The following is a 20,162-nucleotide window of genomic DNA, read 5'->3' as shown; positions in this document are numbered from 1 at the left end:
GGTTGAGAACTTTGCGGGGAGACCTTCTGGGTTGTATTGGAGGGAGCAGCCCTGGAAGTCAAGAGTCATCATTGCTGATGAAAGGAGGAAGTTCCAGCACCTGGGGGCCTGGGGGCAGAGGGGAGCCTTTGAGTCAAGAGCAGTACCCTTGTAACACCAGTATTTTCTGTACCGTGAATGTTATTTATTTATTTTTTTGCATATCCATCAAGCTCTGTTGTTCCTTTTATTCACAACTCATCCTGAAAAAGAAATTTCTGGAATCTCCACAATAAACTGGGTCAATGGGCTCATAGGAAGATTAGTGTTTCTTGGAGCAGAGCTGAAATTGAAAGATCATTTAATCTAATCTTTTCATTTAACAGAGGAGGAGGAATCAGAGGCCCCAAGATTTGCTCAGACCTCACCAGGAGTGGGTTGCAGTCAGGCTTAGAACCTGGGTCTCCAGGTTCCCAGCTCTGTGGCTTTTCCACGGTTGTATGGATTCTCAATGCCTGGCTGCAGTGTCATTACAGTTAGTACGTTGCTCATGGACCTTGAAAAGTGGAGTGCTTCCTTGCAGCCACCCTCTCTCCTGTTTCTGAATGTTTAAAACACAAAAGGCAAACTGTAGAAAAAAGATATAGCTATTGTTCAGGAGAGAGAGTCTATTTACCTTTTTCTGTCCTGAGAACCTATTAGGTGCTAATGGACACTAACCAGTCAATCCAGGCATTCATGTGTACTTCGTCATTCAGTCATGTCCGACTCTTTGTGACCCCATGGATTGTAGCCCACCAGGCTCCTCTGTCCACGGAATTTCCCAGGTTAAAATACTGGAGTGGGTTGTCATTCCCTTCTCCAGGGGATCTTCCCAATCCAGTGATTGAACCCATGTCTCCTGCATTGGCAGGCAGGCTCTTTACCACTGATCTACCAGGGAAGCCCAGTCAACCCAGAAAAACATACTCATTACTCATAGGAATCATCAAAGCCCAATACTGAAAATCTCCATGAAGACAGAAGCATCAAAAATTAATCTTTAGACCCAAAAGGAGAATATTAAATCTGCAGTCAAAGGGAATATGGAAAATTCTAGATAAAAGAATAAAGCAGGTGAGATTGGCTCAAAAAGTGTTTGGAGAAATGAGACTTATTTTTGTGTAATGGGAAGAGAGCTTCTGAGAGATGAAAGTGTATCATCAACAGGGATGGCTGTATATTTGAAACTGTTGTCCAGGCGGCAGAGATCTGATGTTCTCAGGACTAGGTAAGCCAGGAATAAATGTGCCAGGGCATGGTTGTTGCAGCTGAAATCTGGAAGTTCTGGGATGTTTTAGATGGTTCTCAGGAAGTGGGTGAGAGAGTGTGCTATGAATGTCCTTCTCGGTGAGGCTGTGGTCCCCCTACTGAGCCAGAGGCACGCGGGAAGGCATGAGCCCCACTGACCAGTGTGTATTCCCTCTCAGATGGCAGGGACCGCACGCCATGACCGAGAGATGGCGATCCAGGCCAAGAAGAAGCTCATTGTGGCCACTGACCCCATCGAGAGGCTCCGCCTGCAGTGCCTGGCCAGGGGCTCAGCGGGCATCAAAGGGCTTGGCAGGTAGGACCCGGGCTGTGGGCTGCAGGGAGATGAAGGAGAAAGGCAGAGTATGGCCAAGTGAGGCTGAGACCAGCCATGGGCCCTCGGCAAATCACTTCCTCCTGGGTCTCAGCTGCTCCTTTGTAAAATGCAGAGTTTGGAAGCATTGATCCCTGAGGTCCCTTGTGACAATTTTTGGTTCTTAAGTGCAGCTACTGGGGCAAATCAAAATGAAGGGAGAAGCACGCCCAGGTATTAGAGACAACTAAAAGGGGGTGACAGAGGATGAGATGGTTGGATGGCATCATTGACTCAATTGACATGAGTCTGAGCAAACTCTGGGAGACAGTGAAGGACAAAGGAGCCTGGCATGCTGCAGTCCACGGGTTGCAAAGAGTCAGACATGACTGAGCGACTGAACAACAGCAAGTAGGGTAATGAGAGAGACAGTCCCTAAAGCAGTGACAATAGGGCTGAATTATCCCAGAAGACTTGCATACAGTTCCCTCTGGTCTACAGCAGGACCTTGTTTATCCATGCTAAATGTAATAATTTGCCTCTGCTGATCTCAGGCTCTCAGTAGGGTTCAGGAGAGGCTGAGAAATGACTCTGTATGTCCAGAGAAAGCAATGGATGTGCTTTTAAAGTATTCACTGAGCTTAGGATCAACCATTTGGCATGAGTAAAATTTGAAAGTTCCCCCCAAAGAGGGGTAGTGAATTAGAATAGGGAGGGAGCAATAGGGATTTAGAGGCAGTTGCAGGTTTTGTGTCTCCATCACTTCCAGGGACACAGCAATCACCTGGTACCCAGAGATTCATCAGCTTCACAGGAGAACAGCTCCTGTTCCCCACCCTCTGATCATGGGATTAATCCTCAGGCCTGGGAAACCTGAGTGGAAAGAGATTGTAAGCCTCCTAAGGGTGGGTCCTCCTAAGGGTGGTTACCTATTTCCAAAGACTAAACCCAGTGCCTGCCATGGGTGGTGCATTGTGCTATCTCAGGGCTTTCAAGGGTGAGCAAGGCTTCTCCAGAGTTCATGGAGAACTCAGGACACCAAGAGTCACAAGGACGGGTGTCTTCCTGGTGTGAGAAGTTGTGTGTTAGAGACATACAGGGTGCCATGCTGGGGAACTCCAACCTCCCATCTGGTGGCTGTGAGGTTTGCTTTCCAACAGGTTACTGAGCACCGGAATGTCACTTTCAACAGTCCGCCACTCTTGGACCAAGCCCAGGTCTGTCAGAAGCTTAGGATGTGGGCAAATGGATCCTGGTGGCCAGGCTGTCACGATCCAATGGGAAGACCAGCCCACTTCCCTTCAACATTGTATCAATCCATCCTCCACCTTCATTCTGGGGCCACATTCTTGTCCTCAGTGTAGACCCTTCATGACAACCACTGTCTCATCTACTCCCTGGCCCATTCAGTTGAATCTCTCCTGCTGTCTACGCCACCTCCACCCCATGCCCCTACCAGCCCTTCTGCCGTGAACCAGTCTACTGTGAACAGACACTGTTTCCTCCTTGGCGTTCTGCATGAATGTGCCCTCTGCCTCCTCCCCTTTACTAGTTTTGCCCTTCCCTACATTTCTCCTCAAGGGTTGGCTGCCCCTTAGCCCCCCCACCCCTTTTTTTATTGTTAGACTGGGATTATGTTTCTTTGAGGGCCACAGAAGTAAAGTGACATTCTCATCACATCAAATTGAGGATGCATGTGTACTCTCAACATGAGGGTGAAGGTGGTTTAGTCTCTCAGCTGTGTCTGACTCTTTGTGACCCCATGGACTGTAGCCCTTCAGGCTCCTCTGTCCATGAGATTTCCCAGGCAAGAGTACTGGAGTGGGTTGCCATTTCCTCCTCCAGCCATCAGAATGGCTTATCACCACTGGCCTTGATCTTGGTCTCCTGGCTGAGACAGTGCCTGGTTTCTCCTCTCTAAACTTGCTTTCCCCTCTGCCTCTCCACATTAGACTCTTCAAAGGGAAGTATCTATGTAGAGCCCCACTTAGGGCCTGGGGAGCATGGTTTCCTCCTTCAGGACAGAGTATGAGCATAATTTATTTGAAATTTGGCAAGAGAAATTTATCTTTTCTCCCACATTTATCTACTTATTCAAGCATTTATTTAAACCATTATTAACTCATGGATATGTATTTTATACTTTGGGTTATAACCCAACACTTTTATTGTTCAAATTGTTTCAGTTTTGGCCTTTGGAGATCTTTTGGTGGAGTTCTTCCGTGTCTGTTTGATGTATTCCCATCAATGTAGTTTCTTTGAGCACTTCTTTACTTTTTGGTGTAAGATACTCCAAGCTTATCTTGCATATCTTTCTTCCCCAGTTCTAGAATCAGACATTTCTCTAAGAAGCTCATTTCCTTTTATTGGAGAATTGTATTATAAACCAAGATCTAGATTCTAGATGTTTTTGTTCTTACTGAGGTGTTACTTCTAGATTCTCTTAACTGACAGAACAAGGAGATACAGGTGTATAGGCTAACTCCTCTTTCTATATACATATCTGTAAATATTTTATATGTATTCATCTATGTTTATATGAAGCTAAAGGTGAGTTCCTACTGATGTCTCCAACTCAATCCTTACTGATCAGATCATTCTAGCCTCCTGTCCTAGCTTATCTATAAAACCCCACTCCAACAGTGAGAAGCTTAGCTCCCATTTTCCCTTTAATTGTTCAGATCCAGGGTACCCATATAGCAACATGGAAATTGTCAACTTGTATCTCCACGAGAAATATCTTTATCAACTGGAGTACAGAGGTTATGTGTAGCTCACTTTGTCTTCAGTCTGATGAACTCTACTCATTTCCAGAGTTACTTAAGTCAGCACTTTCATCTTTCCATCCCCCTTCAGTGAGATGGTCTCAAACTTTTATAAAACAGTTGAATTCTCTCAGCACAATCTGTATTCCTTCCTGGAATTCCCTGAAGTGCTAAACAATTTTTTAAAATGTACGCATTAAGGCTCACTCTTTGTGCCGTGAGGTTCTATGGGCGTTAGCAAATGCATGTCATGTATCTTCCACTCTAGTGACATACAGAGAAATATCACTGCCCAGAATCTCTGGGCTTCCCCAGTCTCTCTCCCCTTCCCTGCATTTTTTTTTAACCACCTTTACAGTTCTGGCATTTTCAGAATGTCATATAATTAGAGCACACAGTGTATTTTTAAACATTTGTTTTCTTTTCTGAGGAGCTGGGAAGAAGCTCACCAGAGAAGAACCTAAGACTTTTGTCTTTACTTCAAAAAACCTTGAGAGTGGCTTTCTCTTTGAATTTTTATTCTTATATCTTGTTCTTTGTGTTTTTTCTTCCTTTTTGTATGTGTATATTATCTTCAGAGTGTTTCGAATTATGGATGACAATAACAACCGAACCCTTGATTTCAAAGAATTTGTGAAAGGGTTAAATGATTATGCTGTGGTCATGGAAAAGGAGGAGGCAGAAGAGCTTTTCCGGAGGTTTGATAAAGATGGAAACGGAACAATAGACTTCAATGAATTTCTTCTCACATTAAGAGTAAGTGGTCCCACGAATCACTGTATCCACTGGGTTTGGCTTTCACGTGGTTTGGACTGGCTATCGTGAGACTTGGTTTTCGGAAGCTGATAGCACACCACGGAGGAGATGGGCAGGAGACAATACAGGCTTAGGGATTTTCTGGAGCAGTCACAATGCACATCATTTAAAGGCACACAAACAATTGCAATTGCACATCATTGAGAGGAATCAGATATTTCATTGCAGATGATACAAGGAAAGCTCAGCGACTTGTGTATGTGGCTTTTCCCCTATGTTTCTAGCCTCCAATGTCCAGAGCCAGAAAAGAGGTGATTATGCAAGCTTTTAGAAAGCTAGACAAGACTGGAGATGGTGTGATAACAATTGAAGACCTTCGAGAGGTGTACAATGCAAAACACCATCCGAAGTACCAGAATGGTGAATGGACGGAGGAGCAAGTGTTCCGGAAATTTCTGGATAACTTTGACTCACCCTATGACAAAGATGGAGTGGTGAGTGAAAGAGCGTAATCTAGTGAAATTTATGTCTGTAATTATAAATGGGAAATGGGCCCCAAGCCTTAAAAATACTTATACCATATATATATATATATTTTATAAACAGAAGTAAAATGTTTTCTTGGTGACTATCTAGAAAGCTTAGAACAGAAGTAGTAAAAATGTGTGTGTGTGTGCACATAAATCTGTAGGGGAGCCACATACACCTAAATACCCATCATATGAAGACTGTGACATTTTGGTTAAATGTTCTGTTTCTTGATTGCCATATTTACCATACACAGCCTAATTTCAACGAACTTGATGATAATGCATATTTAACTTTGAAATGAGACCATAATTCAGTTTTGGGGAACGTGGTTCACAGGGCATCTCGAGATGCTGCCTGCCTTTTCACACATACCCCTGAGCATCGTTTGTCATCACACTTCTACATGCAAATGTCATTTCAGGGAAGCATTCATTAAGGGAATGCCAGATAACAGAATTCACTCTGATCTAATCTTTGGTGGGCTTTGAGATGAACTTATATTTCTAAACTCCAGTGAATTTAAGGACGAAAGCAACCACTCATTTCCAATAACTCGTGTCTTCAAGTGACAAAACATGTTGCTTGGTAGGATAAGGAATACTGTTTCCATAACTGTATTTAAACTGAGATGGAATTGTTAGGTAGCTAGCATAGGAAAAAGGAGTCCAGAATGGTGGTGGCTAAAAGACAAGAAAGGGAAAAGCCCTCGAAAATAGAACAAAGGAAGGTCTGAGGACCGGAGTGAGGACCTCAGGTAGAACAAACAGTGCTCCTGGCTAGCCCAGTTTACCTAGGGCAGGCCCAAGGGGAGAGAAAAAACATAAAAAGAGGAGCCAAAGGGCCGGCGGTCTCTCTCTCCTGCACGCACGCATGCACGCGTGCACTCTCTCTCTTCTCTTCACGTTTTTTGGGTTGGCATGCCCTCACACCTTTAGGATATATTTTTCTTTATTTTCTAAATAAAACTGAGCTGTAACACGGAGCTATAACACTGTCCAAGAGCTGTGATGCAGCGAGGGCTTTAATGTCCGTTGCTTCAAATTTTTGTTGTGATGAGACAGACCTGAGGAAATTCCCCTGACAGAATGAAATAAAACTGAAAGTGGTAGTCACTTGTTATGTCTGACTCTTTGCGAATCCATGGACTGTAACCCACTAGGCTCCTTTGTCCTTGGGATTCTCCAGGCAAGAATACTGGAGTTGGTGCCATTCACTTCTCCAGGGGATCTTCCCAGCCCAGGGTTGGAATCTGGATTTTCTGCCTTGCAGGCATAGTCTTTGACATCTGATGGAGTAGGGAATGGTAACCTACTCCAGTATTCTTGCCTGAAGAATCCAATGGAAAGAGGAGCCTTGCAGGCTACAGTCCATGGGGTCACAAACAGTTGGACATGATTAAGTGACTAATCTTTCTTTCTTTCTTTACCATCTGAGCCACCAGAGAAGTCCAAGATAGAATGTCATCTGTCTTTTATCAACATCCAGAAATGGGATTTTTGATCCAGGATCAGTTCTGCTCTGAGATGCCCTGAAGGTTTAAGGTGATGGGGAAGGGAATTCCCTGTGTGGCTGGGGCAGCAGGACCCCGGGGATAGTGACTCCTGACCTCTTTGCCACACAGGAAGGCTTAGTGTGGCAGTGGGCTGGAAGTGGAGATGCTGGAGCTAGGGAGAGGAAACAAGCCTTCCTGTCCTAAAGGGAATTTCCCCCCTATTTTTTTTTCCTGTGAAACTTCATGGTGAGCCCTATGACCAAGGGGAGGGAGATCTTTATGTCGTTTCTGCTGACATTTTCCTGCCAGGGGCAGAGAAATGTCCTCCATTTTAGCCTGGAGTGATTGCAGAAGTATATTTTTAAAAGGAGCCTAGATTCTGTTGGGCAGTCAAATGCGTGGGGACAGAAACAGCAGAACCGTGTTTTCTTCCCCTGAGGCTGGCCTTTGATCTCTGAGATGGCAGTGGAAAAATAGTCAACTGTCATTTCCCCAAATTAGCCCATCTGATGCGGGGTCCCAGCTTGTATCTACCCCTCTTCTGCAGGTGGTTCCTCCCCTTTGCCAGGGGAAACCTCAGCTGCCCTTTTCTCTAACCCAAGTCAGAATAGCCAGTTGTTGTGATTCAGCTGATTTCAAGTTCCCACCCCGTTTCTTCTGACATTTATCTTCACAAGCCACAGTAGGTTCTCAAATACTCAAAGTAAGGGTTATTGGGGTTTTTAGCGGTTATAGCATTTGATGTCACCTGAATTTCACAGACTCTGCATAAAGCCCCAGCTCTCTGAGTGCTCATCATCCAGGGAATGAATTATTCATGCAGGTTGCTGGAGGCCCTGAAGAACTGCAGAATCTGATTGTTTTAAAAGAGGGGGTGTGTAACACAAGGATTTATAGTTTTAACAGGTGTCCCAAATGACTCTTATTCACATTAGTATTCAAGATCTTTGCCTCTCAAAGATTCAGAAATGCCTGATTTAATGACTAAATCTATTATGCACACTCTGGAGGAGGAAATGGCAACCCACTCACTCCAGTATTCTTGCCTGGAGAACCCCATGGAGAGAGGTGCCTGGTGGGCTACAGTCATAAGGTCACAAAGAATTGGACATGACTGAAGTGACTTAGCATGAACACATGCACATATTATGCACAGAAACTTCACTTAGCATAATTATAATCTGAATAGTATATATTGAGCACTTATTATCGCCCAAACGTGCCAAGGACTTTCCAGGGATATTCCATTTAATAGGAGTAATGAAAATATTTCTTAAACCTGATGCATGATTCAGACTTTTCTACATTGAGTCACATTTTAAATGAACAAAGAGCTGTTACTATAAAGGAACTCCAGATGGAGCTGAAAGCTGGAGAACTGGGGAATGCAAAGCAGGCCAGAAATAAAGAAACTCAAGAAAGGAGCACATTAATGGTACCCTATAATTTTTAACAAAAGCTCTTGTACATGAATTCTTTATTTCTACTTCCAGGCATTGATAGGCACAGCTCAGTTACTAGCTCCATTCATCGTCTTTCTTCCTACTGCTTTTTACTCTTTTATGGGGTGGGGAGGAAGCAGAGAGGCAGGAGGAAGAGAGAGAAGGGGAGAAGAGAAAGAGACAAGGATGAATCCTATGACTTTTTTCTCTGTTCCCTTATAATTTCAGCACAAAATGCAGGTGGGTCAGTCAACTCATGATTCTTGTGTCAGGCGAGTGTATGCTCCTTGGTTCTGTCTCCTCACAACAAAGATTTGGAGCGACAGACATTAAAGCCCTCAGCGTCACAGCTCTCGTGGGTCTTGGACAAACCGTGTTATAGCTCTTAGACAAATCAGTGTTACAGCTCTATTTTGTTTAGAAGAGAGCAGGGGAATCCATCCTCGAGGCGTGAGGGCATGCCGACCCAAAGACGCAAAGAGAAGAGAGTGGAGGAGCATGCCAGTGCGTATGGAAACAGAGAGAGAGAGAGAGAGCGAGAGCGAGAGCCCTTTGGGTCCTCTTTTTATATGTTTTCTCCTCCCCCCAGGCCTGCCCTATGTAAATTGGGCTAGCGGGAGTGCTGTTTGTTCTACCTGAGGTCCTCATTCAGGTCCTCGGACCTTCCTGTGACCTTTCTTTGTTCTGTTTTTGCGGGCTTTTCCCTTCTTTGTCTTTTAGCCACCGCCATTCCGGACTCCTGTTTCCTATTCTAACTACCTACCACTTGGAAGAGATAAGAATGTTCCCCGAGACTTGGTGAGAGAAGAGTAGGGACTAGAAAGGGGTTTTGAATTATTTATGGCTTTCACTTTTTGTGATGTTTTCAATACCTCATGACACTGAAATTTGAGGGCTAACTGGAAAAGTGATAACTTTCCCGGACAACCATCATTACTGTGTCTTGTGTCCTCCCATATAAGCTGGTCTGTACTTGGGGCTAAATTCACTGGTCATAGAGATCAAACCAAAAAACAATTATTTCCCTGAGTCAACTAATTGTGTTTGCTAATACAGTTGACTTAGTGTGCACTTGTCACATGCACCTTTTAAAAAATACATTGGTAACTGCGTTTCTTCTCTCTTAAAGGAAAGGAAAGTAAAATCTTAGCATAAGTACACATGTTAGTTGAAACAGGCATGGAAAGAGAGAGAACCCAAGCGGGGATGGAGTGGGGGGATCTTTTAGAACTTACTCTGTGCCTGAAATGAATCATATGTATCTTAAAAAGGCATAAAGCCAAGGAGTGTTTAACAAGAAATCTCTTTCCTTATCTGTAGGACAGAGCTCCATTTTTAAAGGTTAAGAAACATGTCTTGTCTTGACACAAGAACATGAGGGGACGTGTCACAGAAAGACAGTATTCACTGAGGTTAAAGAACACATGTTTCTTATTCTGAGTTTCAGTCTCACTTACCGGGACAGATGGGCTTCTGCTCTTATAGGAAGACGAGACCTGCATCTCACTTTCCATTTAGGTTGGTTTGGAAATTTTCGAGACTTTCTTCCTGTATTCTCCTTGGCCACTCCCTCATGGCCATTCTCAACCTCATCTTCTCTCTTTTTCTAGATCTATTCCTCAGTGGTGTCACTAAGAAGTCTACTTGACTGAAATTTCCCTCCCATTTACAGGTCCTGGAGATGTGCCTCAACTGAAGTGGTGAGAAGCAAAGCTTTTTTTTTTCCCCTGACTTTTACACTGCAGGTGACCCCTGAGGAGTTCATGAACTACTATGCCGGGGTGAGCGCGTCCATTGACACTGATGTGTATTTCATCGTCATGATGCGAACCGCCTGGAAGCTTTGAATGTATGACCTGGGAACAGGGGACCATAAGGGCTGCCATGTGGCTCCAAATGATTAAACATCAGCTCAAAACCAGGATCAGCACTGAGTTCATATTCATTCCAGGGTTTCTTAGGTGTTTACATACACTGCATTTTCCAGGGCAGAAGAAATAAAGACATTAAGTATTTAATTGTCACTTCTCCGAGGCTGTTTCCTTAGATCTAAAATATATATCAGTTAAAATAAGGTCCATAAGTCTCCTAGAGTCAGGCTAAAAAAAATTAGATTTCTTCCTTGGCTATTAATAAAATTTCAAATATTATAATCCCACCCAGGCACCCAGAGTGTTTCTCCACCTCCCATTAGATGGTCCGTTTCTGGGTTGAAGAATTTATCTATTTTTAAGACTGATGGTAAATCTTCATGAGTCTCAGTCCCAATCTGGGGATCAGATGGAGACCCCACATTAGCCTCTATTTTCACAGAGTTTCAAGTTTCAAAGTTTCAAGTTTCAAAACTTGAGTTTCTCTGCTTGCGGTTTCAGTAAGCCTCAGTTTGGCTAATAGATTTAAAATGACATTTTGGGGTCATTTTAAAGGCTGATGTGAGACTAGACACCCTTTCCTTGAGCAGTAGAGTCAGGACAGTTCCTGCAGTTAAATTCTGAGACTGGGCTGTGCTCTCAGGATTTATGTGGGACATCTCACCCTGTGAGTGGGCACATCACATCAGGGGTCTGGTGGAATGTTCCTCTCTCCCCTCCCTGCTGTGGGTCCAGCATGCTGAAGTTCCCACCAGCACAAAAAGACAGAGTGTGGCATAGACGAGGACCATAGGCAAACCCCAAAGCAGAGTTTCCATTCTGACACTTTGTGGCTCAGAGTCTCCTCCTCTTAGGTCTAAGCTCTGGCTTCATGTTGTTGATGTGTGAGCATCTCCCCAGGAGAGGCTTCTAAGCAAAGGCAGTGCCTGCTGCTGGAGAGTAGATATTGAAACTACAGCTCTCTCTGCCTGTTTTCTGTTCCTGGGCCAGAGATCAAAACACAGAGACTAGTCCTCTGGCTGTGGTGCTGGAGGTGATGACTTTGTTACTCAAAGACAGTCCCAGTCCTTTTTGTCATTCTGACCCTGGCTGCACTCTTCTCCTGGTTTGGGGACATAGACTGGGGTATTGATCCCCTTTAAGATCTTATATATTCAAGTGGCTCTGGATTTAGGGTCAGAACACACTTGCCATTTTTCTTATCTGTTCACTTGTTTACTTGGTGAATCTGGAATTTGAGATCAAGATATATATTGATTTAAAAATTATGAAAACAAAAGTTTCTGGGTAAGAATTATAGCAATTGTTAAAGAGGACATGTTTCTTTGTTTGTTGTTGAGTTACCCTGATGACAGGCTGGATAAAGGACCTTTTTCTTGAGGGCGAGAGCAACTCTATATCATGGGAAGCTAGCTTTTTTGCAAATTAATTGCACAAATCTGGTTTTCTATTGGACTTACTATTGATGCTTATGTAGACGGTGGTTGTTCAAAAGGCACCAAATATTATAAAGAAATATGTAGGTACGATGTAGAAAACCAGAGGAAGTTATGAAGAAATGGACAGAAAAATATTCATGTTTTCTGTAGCCTGTGCCTTGCATATCGTGACTAAAGAAGGGGTCCCTGATTACCTGGGCACACTGGTTTCAAGCCTGCTGCTCTAGATAATTTGTGTCTTTGATTCTGGGAATGACTCATGCCTCTGCTTAATTGGGGCCATAGAATAAGCATGTGATTCTAGAAGGACTAGGTTGCAGCTATCAGCTTTGTCTTCCCCAGTAGTACTTTGCTTCCTGTCTAATTGGGGTGCAGGGCACTGCTATCAGATTTCTGATAATCCATGCCTCACAGTGCAGCTGGTCACAGTCAGTTACCTCCCTTCTAGTAGGTTCGGTTCTGGCCAGCAGTGAGGATTCTACCCACATTCCCCTCCACCCTGCCACCCTCCAGAAACCGGATCTAATAACCTGTTGGTCAGGATCACTCCATTCCTCCTCTCAGCCTTAACCTGTGACTTGGCCAGAAATCACTTATTATTTAAATCTGTTCCTTCTGGTAGCAGTGGGAAGAACAGAGAAGAGTCATTAAAAATCATTTGCTAATATTTTTCAGTATATATTTTGTTTTTAGTTAACTTATACAGTTAAAACGTTACTCCCTTTGCAATTAAAAGGAAATATAAACTGACCACTTGGGTCAGAAGATAAAAGACAAAAAGGGTCTCCAAAGGAACACTTCAGAGCACTTCACCTGGACCTGGACAGGTTGGGCCTAGACCCTAGATATGATATTAGACAAGCAAGCCTAAGAGAAGAGGATGAAATTGGCAGCTTTTCATGAAGCAGGAACAATGTATGAAAACATTGTGAGAATCAGGATTGCTGAGAACAAGCCGCCAGTATTTGCACTGATTCTGGGCCTCTAATCCCTCCCAAGGCAAACAAACCCAGGCCAGGCCAGAGAAGATGCTGACTCAGCTGCTGTCAAGACCTGCAGGGCATTCTGACTGAATTCCAGTTAGAGGGCAAATGCGAAACCCACGATGCATGAGTAGAATATGGACTGAGGCAGATCTCCTCCAGCCAGTCAATGGGGCTGAATTTCAAAGTCATATCAACCTTGACAGGATTTCTTCCCAGGCCCAGATGGTGCTCTGGGGGACAATGTATGGTTCTTTGTGGTTTGGTGGTCAAGCACAGAGTCACATTTCATATTGTAATAGCAGTTTTTAAGGTAGAGCTGGACCCCCTCCAAGTAGGCTGCATGCATCCTGGTTTTAGGGTGAAGAGATATCCCATCAAAAAATATTTTTTGAGCCACTGCCACGTGCCATGTTCTTTTCTAGGTTGTGGGGATAAGCAATTTTTTTGTTGTTGTTCAGTCACTAAGTCGTGTCTGACTCTCTGTGATCCCATGGACTGCAGCACACCAGGCTTCCTTGTCCTTCACTGTCTCCCAGAGTTTGCTCAGATTCATGTCCATTGGGTCAGTGATACCATCCAACCATCTCATCCTCTGCTACCCTCTTCTCCTTTTGCTTTCAGTCTTTCCCAGCATCAGGTCTTTTCCAATGTCTGTGCTGTTTGCATTAGGTGGCCAAAGTATTGGAGCTTTTTTAAGGGGTGGTATAAGATCAGTCCTGCGTGTTCATTGGGAGGACTGATGCTGAAGCTGAAACTCTAATACTTTGGCCACCTGATGCGAAGAGCTAACTTATTTGAAAAGACACTGATGCTGGGAAAGATTGAGGGAGAAGGAGAAGGGGACGACAGGATGAGATAGTTGGATGACATCACTGACTCAATGGACATGGGTTTGGGTAGACTCTGGCAGTTGGTGATGGACAGGGAGGCCTGGTGTGCTGCGGTTCATGGGGTTGCAAAGAGTTGGACACGACTGAGTGACTGAACTGGAACTTGAAGCAATGTGTTAGAATAAATGCAAATAAAACTACTGGCTCTCAGACCAGTCTAACTGCACAGTCTTCAAGAAATCAGAGAGGAAGGGAAAAGTGGGCACTGAAATTCTCCTCTCTGTTTTGTCTAGCTTCGGAAGTAGGGCAGTTGGGACCCTTCACACAGTGGTATATGGGAGATTCCATTGTAAATCTGATGGAAGTAGACAATCAAGGAAAATACCCCTCTAAATACTTGGAGGCAGGTCACTGGCCTTTCACTTCTCTTAGCGGGTGTGGATTGCCTCATTTACCAGGAGAGTACCAGCAGGTGATGGATGTTTCCACCCACATCAGGCTTCTTACAGATGCAAATTTTTCAGCTGATGTTTAATCAAGTGGAGATTAAATTAACCAAATGTGTTCTTGGATGGTGTGTGGGTGTCTTTCTACTCTTTCTTCATGTAATTCTACTAACATGCTCTAAGGACTATCTCTTGTTGGATTTATGGGTATCTCTTTGGGGCATAGAATAAACAACTGCACAGCTTCCAGTGTTTCAGATTAGTCAGCAAACTTGCTTTCATGGAAATTATAGCCTCTTCTCTTAAATGAAGTGCTTGGTTCAAAGACATAGCCAAGTTTTAAATTTTAGAAATGCTTACGACTGAAGGGAAAACAAACATGCCAAGGGTTTGATAGACTGTCATATAATGTTATTTTCATGTAATTGATCCCTTGAAAGCTGTATTTCTAAGCATAGTTTACTTCTCCAAGTTGCTTATATGAAAACGACATAAACCTTGATAGAGATAGCTAGTTATTTGTTATAATAAAGACACAATAGATGAATCTCCTAAAATTTTGTGTTCCAAAGCAGATGATGGGTGAAATCTGTTGACAGACACATAAACACATGATTGCCGGGGGTTTTGAGAACAGAGCTGTGTGAGAAGGGACCTTTTTGTCATCTCAGTTGGTGCGGTGAGGGGTTGTGGTGAAACAGCTCTTCCTCTCTGAGAATAGCACCATCTTCTTGTTTCATTCTCACACCTGCTTCGCCAGAGCCAGTATTTTCCCTCATAAAACAGAGTGGAAGGTGCTCCTCAGGAGAGAACCCCTCCCTGAAAAATATGAACAAGCAACCAGCAGCTGAGGTTGGACCTCAGCTCCACCAGAAAAGAATACAGAACCAGGGAGAGGACATCTCCAAACATATTGACCTGTCTTCTTTTGTTCTGGATTCTTCTCCCTCTTCTTCATGAATGGAATGCATTCATTATTGCTGTAGAGTATCATAAAGGTCCTAGTAGGCATTGAACTCTGTAGATGAATTTTCTGTTTCACCCAAGGTCCCATGAGCACCATGGGTCTCCGGCTCTGTCTTGGTTCCCAATAGTGGACCGGAGGTAAGTGGCTCAGATTCAGAAAGGATTGCACCAAGCTTTATGTTATGCTGGCGAGGCAACCACCATTCATCTCCAATCTCACTCTACTCATAATAAATTTACAAGCACCAAAGAATTGATGCTTTTGAACTGTGGTGTTGGAGAAGACTCATGAGAGTCCTTTGGACTGCAGGGAGATCCAACCAGTCCATCCTAAAGGAAATCAGTCCTGAATATTCATTGGAAGGACTGATGCTGAAGCTGAAACTCCAGTACTTTGGCCACCTGATGTGAAGAACTGACTCATTGTAAAAGATCCTGATGCTGGGAAAGATTGAAGGTGGGAGGAGAAGGGGACAACAGAAAATGAGATGGTTGGATGGCATCACCGACTCAATGGACATGAGTTTGAGTAAACTCCGGGAGTTGTTGATGGACAGGGAGGCCTGGCGTGCTGCAGTCAGTCCATGGGTTTGCAAAGAGTCGGACACAACTGAGCGACTGACCTGAATTGTGACTCAGAGCTCAAGCACCTGAAATTTGAATCAAAATCTGAGCCTGTAGTTTGTAATCCTGTTCTCAAAGACTTGGGTACCTATTTCTTGATTATTATTGTTTTATTTAAAAAAATTTTTGGCTATGCAGGGCGGCATGTGGGATCTTAGTTCCCTGACCAGTGATGGAACCCCTGCTCCCCACAGTGGAAGTGCAGAGTCTTAACCCCTGGACCAGGGGAAGTCCCGTGTACCTATTTCTTTGCTTGTCTTAAAACACTTGCACTCAGGGACTGGTATTGATTCTGGGAACATCTTGATCTTAAACTTGGGAGTTCTGAGTTGCTGATGTCCTGGAAACACTCAGGCCCCATGCAGAGCTGAAGGCCATCAGTCCTCCGAGGGAGACTTAGAGCGGGACAATGACCTGCAGTTGAGACAAAATGACAGATGCCAAGTGGCCTGTTCTGCTGGAGTGCTTCCACTTTGATGGGATAAAGTGCTGTATGAATGCAGGGTATTATCAAATGTCAGGCATTGCATCAGGTAAGCCCAGATTGGTCCTTTAGTTTCCCAGGATACTGGGAAATAAAATACCATTTTACAAATTTCATACTTAGTCATGCCTAAAATCTCATTTAGCGATATCATTCACTATCCATTTGCTTCAGGTTATCTCTGAAACTACAAAGTGAATATAGTAAATCACCATTAATTCAGGCTCCAATAATTGAGCTCATTTAGATAGGGTTTGAGTGACAATTTACTTTTGTTTCAGCTATACTAAAACAAGTGGGACAAGACAGTAATCTAAAGAACATGGTGAAAGCTGGGCCCACCTATATTCATATGTGCTTTGCAGGTGCTTGGAGATATCTATTAATATTTGCATGCAAATGTAATTATTTATGCTAGTCATAAAAAATTCCTACATATAAAACAATCCTATGCCAACAGTTAGTTGACAATGCTTTCATTGCATAACTGGAAAACAAATTATTTTGTTTTTAGATATTTTGAGATAGTGAGGTGTTCCTATATGTAAATGCTTTCCAGACAGGATCTTTTAAATAGAAATTGAATAGAATTATGCTCCAAAATAATGTTTTATAAAGCAGATTTCCCAAGATATTTATGGTATAAATTTTTAAATATTCTGCTTCAAAAACTGTGCATGCTTCTAGGGGTAGGCTAGGTAGGCACTGAAAGCAAGAACTTCTCTTTCATAGCAATAGTTAGGATGTCATTTCTAGGAACCAGAGATTGAGACTTTTTGAGCTGCAAAGTTAGACATGGGTTAATTTACAATACCAACCTTGTCATTTTGTTACATTATCTGACTGTGCTTTGCTGTTAACTTGATTCTGATCTAGTAGGATTTCTGCAGTTTTAAGGCTTGAAACATTAACTGTTGTTGTTGTTTAGTTGCTAAGCTGTATCTGACTCTCTTGTGACCCCATGGACTGTAGTTCACCACATTCCTCTTTCCATGGGATTTCCTAGGCAAGACTGCTGGAGTGGGTTGCTCTTTCCTCCTCTAGGGCATCTTCACGACCCAGGGATGGAACCCACCTCTCCTTCATTGACAGGTGGATTCTCTACCTCTGAGCCACTAGGGAAGTCTGAAGCATTAACTAGTCTTAAAAGAATTCATCTAGCTTTTCTAGTTCCATTTTAAAACATTTCCAAAATATATTTCTTTTTACTAATGAACATGTTACATATCATGCTTCTTCAGGTTTACTTCCCTGATGATGCTTTTGAAGTATTTAAAAATTTACCTGAGTGATTGTTTCAGTTACAGTGATGAAATTTCTTTGAAAATGATGAGGCCCTGTTCAGACTGTACTCTCTTGTGCTTTTAAAAGAACAAAACTCATTTATCCATAAACACCATTTTTTTTTTGACAGCCAAGAATGAGAGTTTGAAAATGTGATGTTAAGATTCCTTTTCCTGCAGAGTTGGATTATTGCCACCTAATGGGCCAAGCAAGTTCCCAGAATGCCCATCCTCTGAGCAATGCTTCCAAGACTATGGGGAATATTATTACTCTCTGGGCTGGTATTAAGGAACAGGGGAGGTTAAGGGTAAGGGAGAGAGATAGAACCTAGAGGTTGGTTACTACTCTGTGTTTCTTTGCTCTTAACTCTATTGCCTGTTACAGGAAGCTCAGGGCCAAGCATGAAACACTAACACATATCCTTGCCAAATTGAGAGGCTGGACAAGTTTGCCTTCAGCAGCTCCCCTGTGGCTAGTCCCCTGCACCTGTTACTGAGCCCTAGGCATCATATATTCCTGGGTACTCAAGGATCGTGGGAAGTACCCCACTCTCTAGTTTTATCCCTATCTGAGTGTTTGGTCTAGCCTCCCCCTCACTAAAAAGTTTTTCACCTATTCGCTATAAATTTCTCTGTCTTAAAGTATTAATAACAACCACCAGTAAGAGCATACAAAGTAAATTCTAGAGTAGCACTGTCCCATAGAACTTTCTGTGATGATGGCAGTGTCCTATATTGTATTCTCTGAGATGTCAGCCACCAGTCACAGATGACTAGTGTGACTGAGAAACTGAATTTTTCATTATGTTTAATTTCAATTGATTTAAAACACTGTATTTGGCTACTGCACTGGATAGCACTGCTCTAGAGATATTTATCTTAATGCAAGAAATGATGGTCATGGGGGAGCTGTAGCTGGCTAGTGGGCAGGCAGGCCCTTGCAGACTCCCCATTTCAGGGTCAGAGGGGAAAGGCAAGCCAGGCTCCCCTGCCTGATTTGCCTGTCCTTGATTGATGGCCAGTTGCAAAGCAAACTCAGTAGAAAAGATTTCAGGGAGATGTAAACTGCTCTACAATGACCCACATGTTTTGAAACCATTTCCTTCTTTTCCCTTGCTCTTTGTCCCTCTCAGGTTTCAAAAGAAGACTTTTTGAACTATTATGCTGGTGTTAGTGCCTCTATTGACACTGATGCCTATTTCGTTTTAATGATGAGAGAATCCTGGAGATTATGACTTTTGTCTAGTAATTCTTTTGAAAATCAGGACTTTCAGAAAATGGAATGAGTTTGAAAGAAGTCCAATGCTGCAGATTTTGATAAACTGAAGTTTCTGGGAGATCTGGAAGTTTAAAAGCAATAGATCTTCAGTCATCTTATTTCTTTACCTGGAACATGTTCATTTCCTTAAATGCCTGAGGATATATTTTCAAATCAGAAATAAAGGAAAGAAAGAAGGAAGAAGGAAAACTGTGAAGTGAGACGGAGAGGAGTTTCTTAGTGAAATAATGCCCTTGTTATAGTTGTGCCTCTTCTAGACGTAAATGTAGTTGTTTGTCTACACCTTCACTTTATCTGCCATCTTTGGAGTCTGTAGTAGGAGGTGATAATAAAAGAATTGGAGGAATATTCATCCGTGTAAAATTTCCTGAGCTTACTCATTTTAATATTTCTCTTGGTAAATACTTTACAAATAAAATTTATTTTATTCTGAAATTCAAGGGCTTTGGGGGGGGGGCTATTGTAGGATTTAGGGGGGCCAATTGAGGATTTAAATTCAACAAATTTCCACACTTGCATGAACAGAGGACCTAAACACCTCTTGTGACCAAAGAAAGGTAAGTTGAACTGGCTCACCTGACTGAAGGTGGAGCTTCCTGGAGTGACTCACTTCCTGGATCAGCCTGTGAGGTTGAGAGAGATGAAAAGGGAAAGAGAAGTGCCTTTTAGAAGTCAGGCAGGCCTTCTGGGACTTTGGGGCAAACTGGGGAGGGGGGACGTTGAAACTGTTTTGGGAGTTCATCTTTTTTTGGTTGTTATTGTTAAATATTTATTTATTTATTTGGCTGTGGTGGGTTTTAGTTGCTGCATGTGGGATCATCAACATTTGTTGCAGCATGCCAACTCTTTGTTGTGGCATGTGGGATCTAGTTCCCTGACCAAGGATTGAACCCAGGCCTCCTGCACTGGGATTATGGAGTCTTAGCCACTGGACCACCAAGGAACTCCCTGGAATTCATCTTTTGAACTCATGCTTCTAGGCTACTCCCAAGGCATGTGATGTCAGATTTTCTGATTCATTTTTCTGCCTCTAATGACTGCTTCTCAGGGAACAAAAACAGCCAGGAATACCCATAGGTCCTGCATCTTGGAGGGTGGAAGAAGAGATAGAAGGCTAAAGCTGGGCTTCTCAAGCCTTAATGAGCCTACACATCACCTGGATCTTGTTAATACACTAGTTCAGATTCAGAAGTCTGAGGTGAAGACTGAACTTCAGGTTTTCTAACAAGCTTCCCTGTGATGTTGATGCCTCTGGTCTCTGGGTAAAACTTTGAGCAGTGAGGGTAAAGAGATAGCAGCTTGGTTACTTCCAGTGCATTTGGCTTATTATTTGCCCACTTTGTTGGCCATGCTAATTTATGGTTTTTGACTGCTGGGCCATCCTCT

At 43.1% G+C, this 20,162-nt stretch overlaps 1 protein-coding gene across 5 annotated transcripts in view; it reads left to right on the top strand.

The window, feature by feature from the left end:
• CAPSL (calcyphosine like) overlaps positions 1–19,139 on the top strand; it is a 36,226-nt gene extending 17,087 nt beyond the window's left edge. The window contains exons 2-6 of one of the 5 annotated variants that reach the window (XM_040262323.1): positions 1,449–1,585; positions 4,926–5,103; positions 5,388–5,597; positions 10,179–10,268; positions 18,631–19,139. In XM_040262323.1, the coding sequence (XP_040118257.1) occupies positions 1,449–1,585; positions 4,926–5,103; positions 5,388–5,597; positions 10,179–10,220 (567 nt within the window). In that variant the 3' untranslated portion in view covers positions 10,221–10,268; positions 18,631–19,139. Of the gene's footprint in view, positions 1–1,448; positions 1,586–4,925; positions 5,104–5,387; positions 5,598–10,178; positions 10,269–10,313; positions 10,418–15,187; positions 15,399–18,630 lie in introns of those variants that run through there. The other 4 variants (XM_040262321.1, XM_040262324.1, XM_040262320.1 and 1 more) reach the window with 4 other exon arrangements.
• The last annotated feature ends 1,023 nt before the right edge of the window (positions 19,140–20,162 follow it).

Source organism: Oryx dammah, unplaced genomic scaffold, assembly GCF_014754425.2.
Source record: "Oryx dammah isolate SB20612 unplaced genomic scaffold, SCBI_Odam_1.1 HiC_scaffold_20, whole genome shotgun sequence".
NCBI classification, from domain to species: Eukaryota; Metazoa; Chordata; class Mammalia; order Artiodactyla; family Bovidae; genus Oryx; species Oryx dammah.
This window is presented reverse-complemented; position numbering and strand designations above follow the sequence as displayed.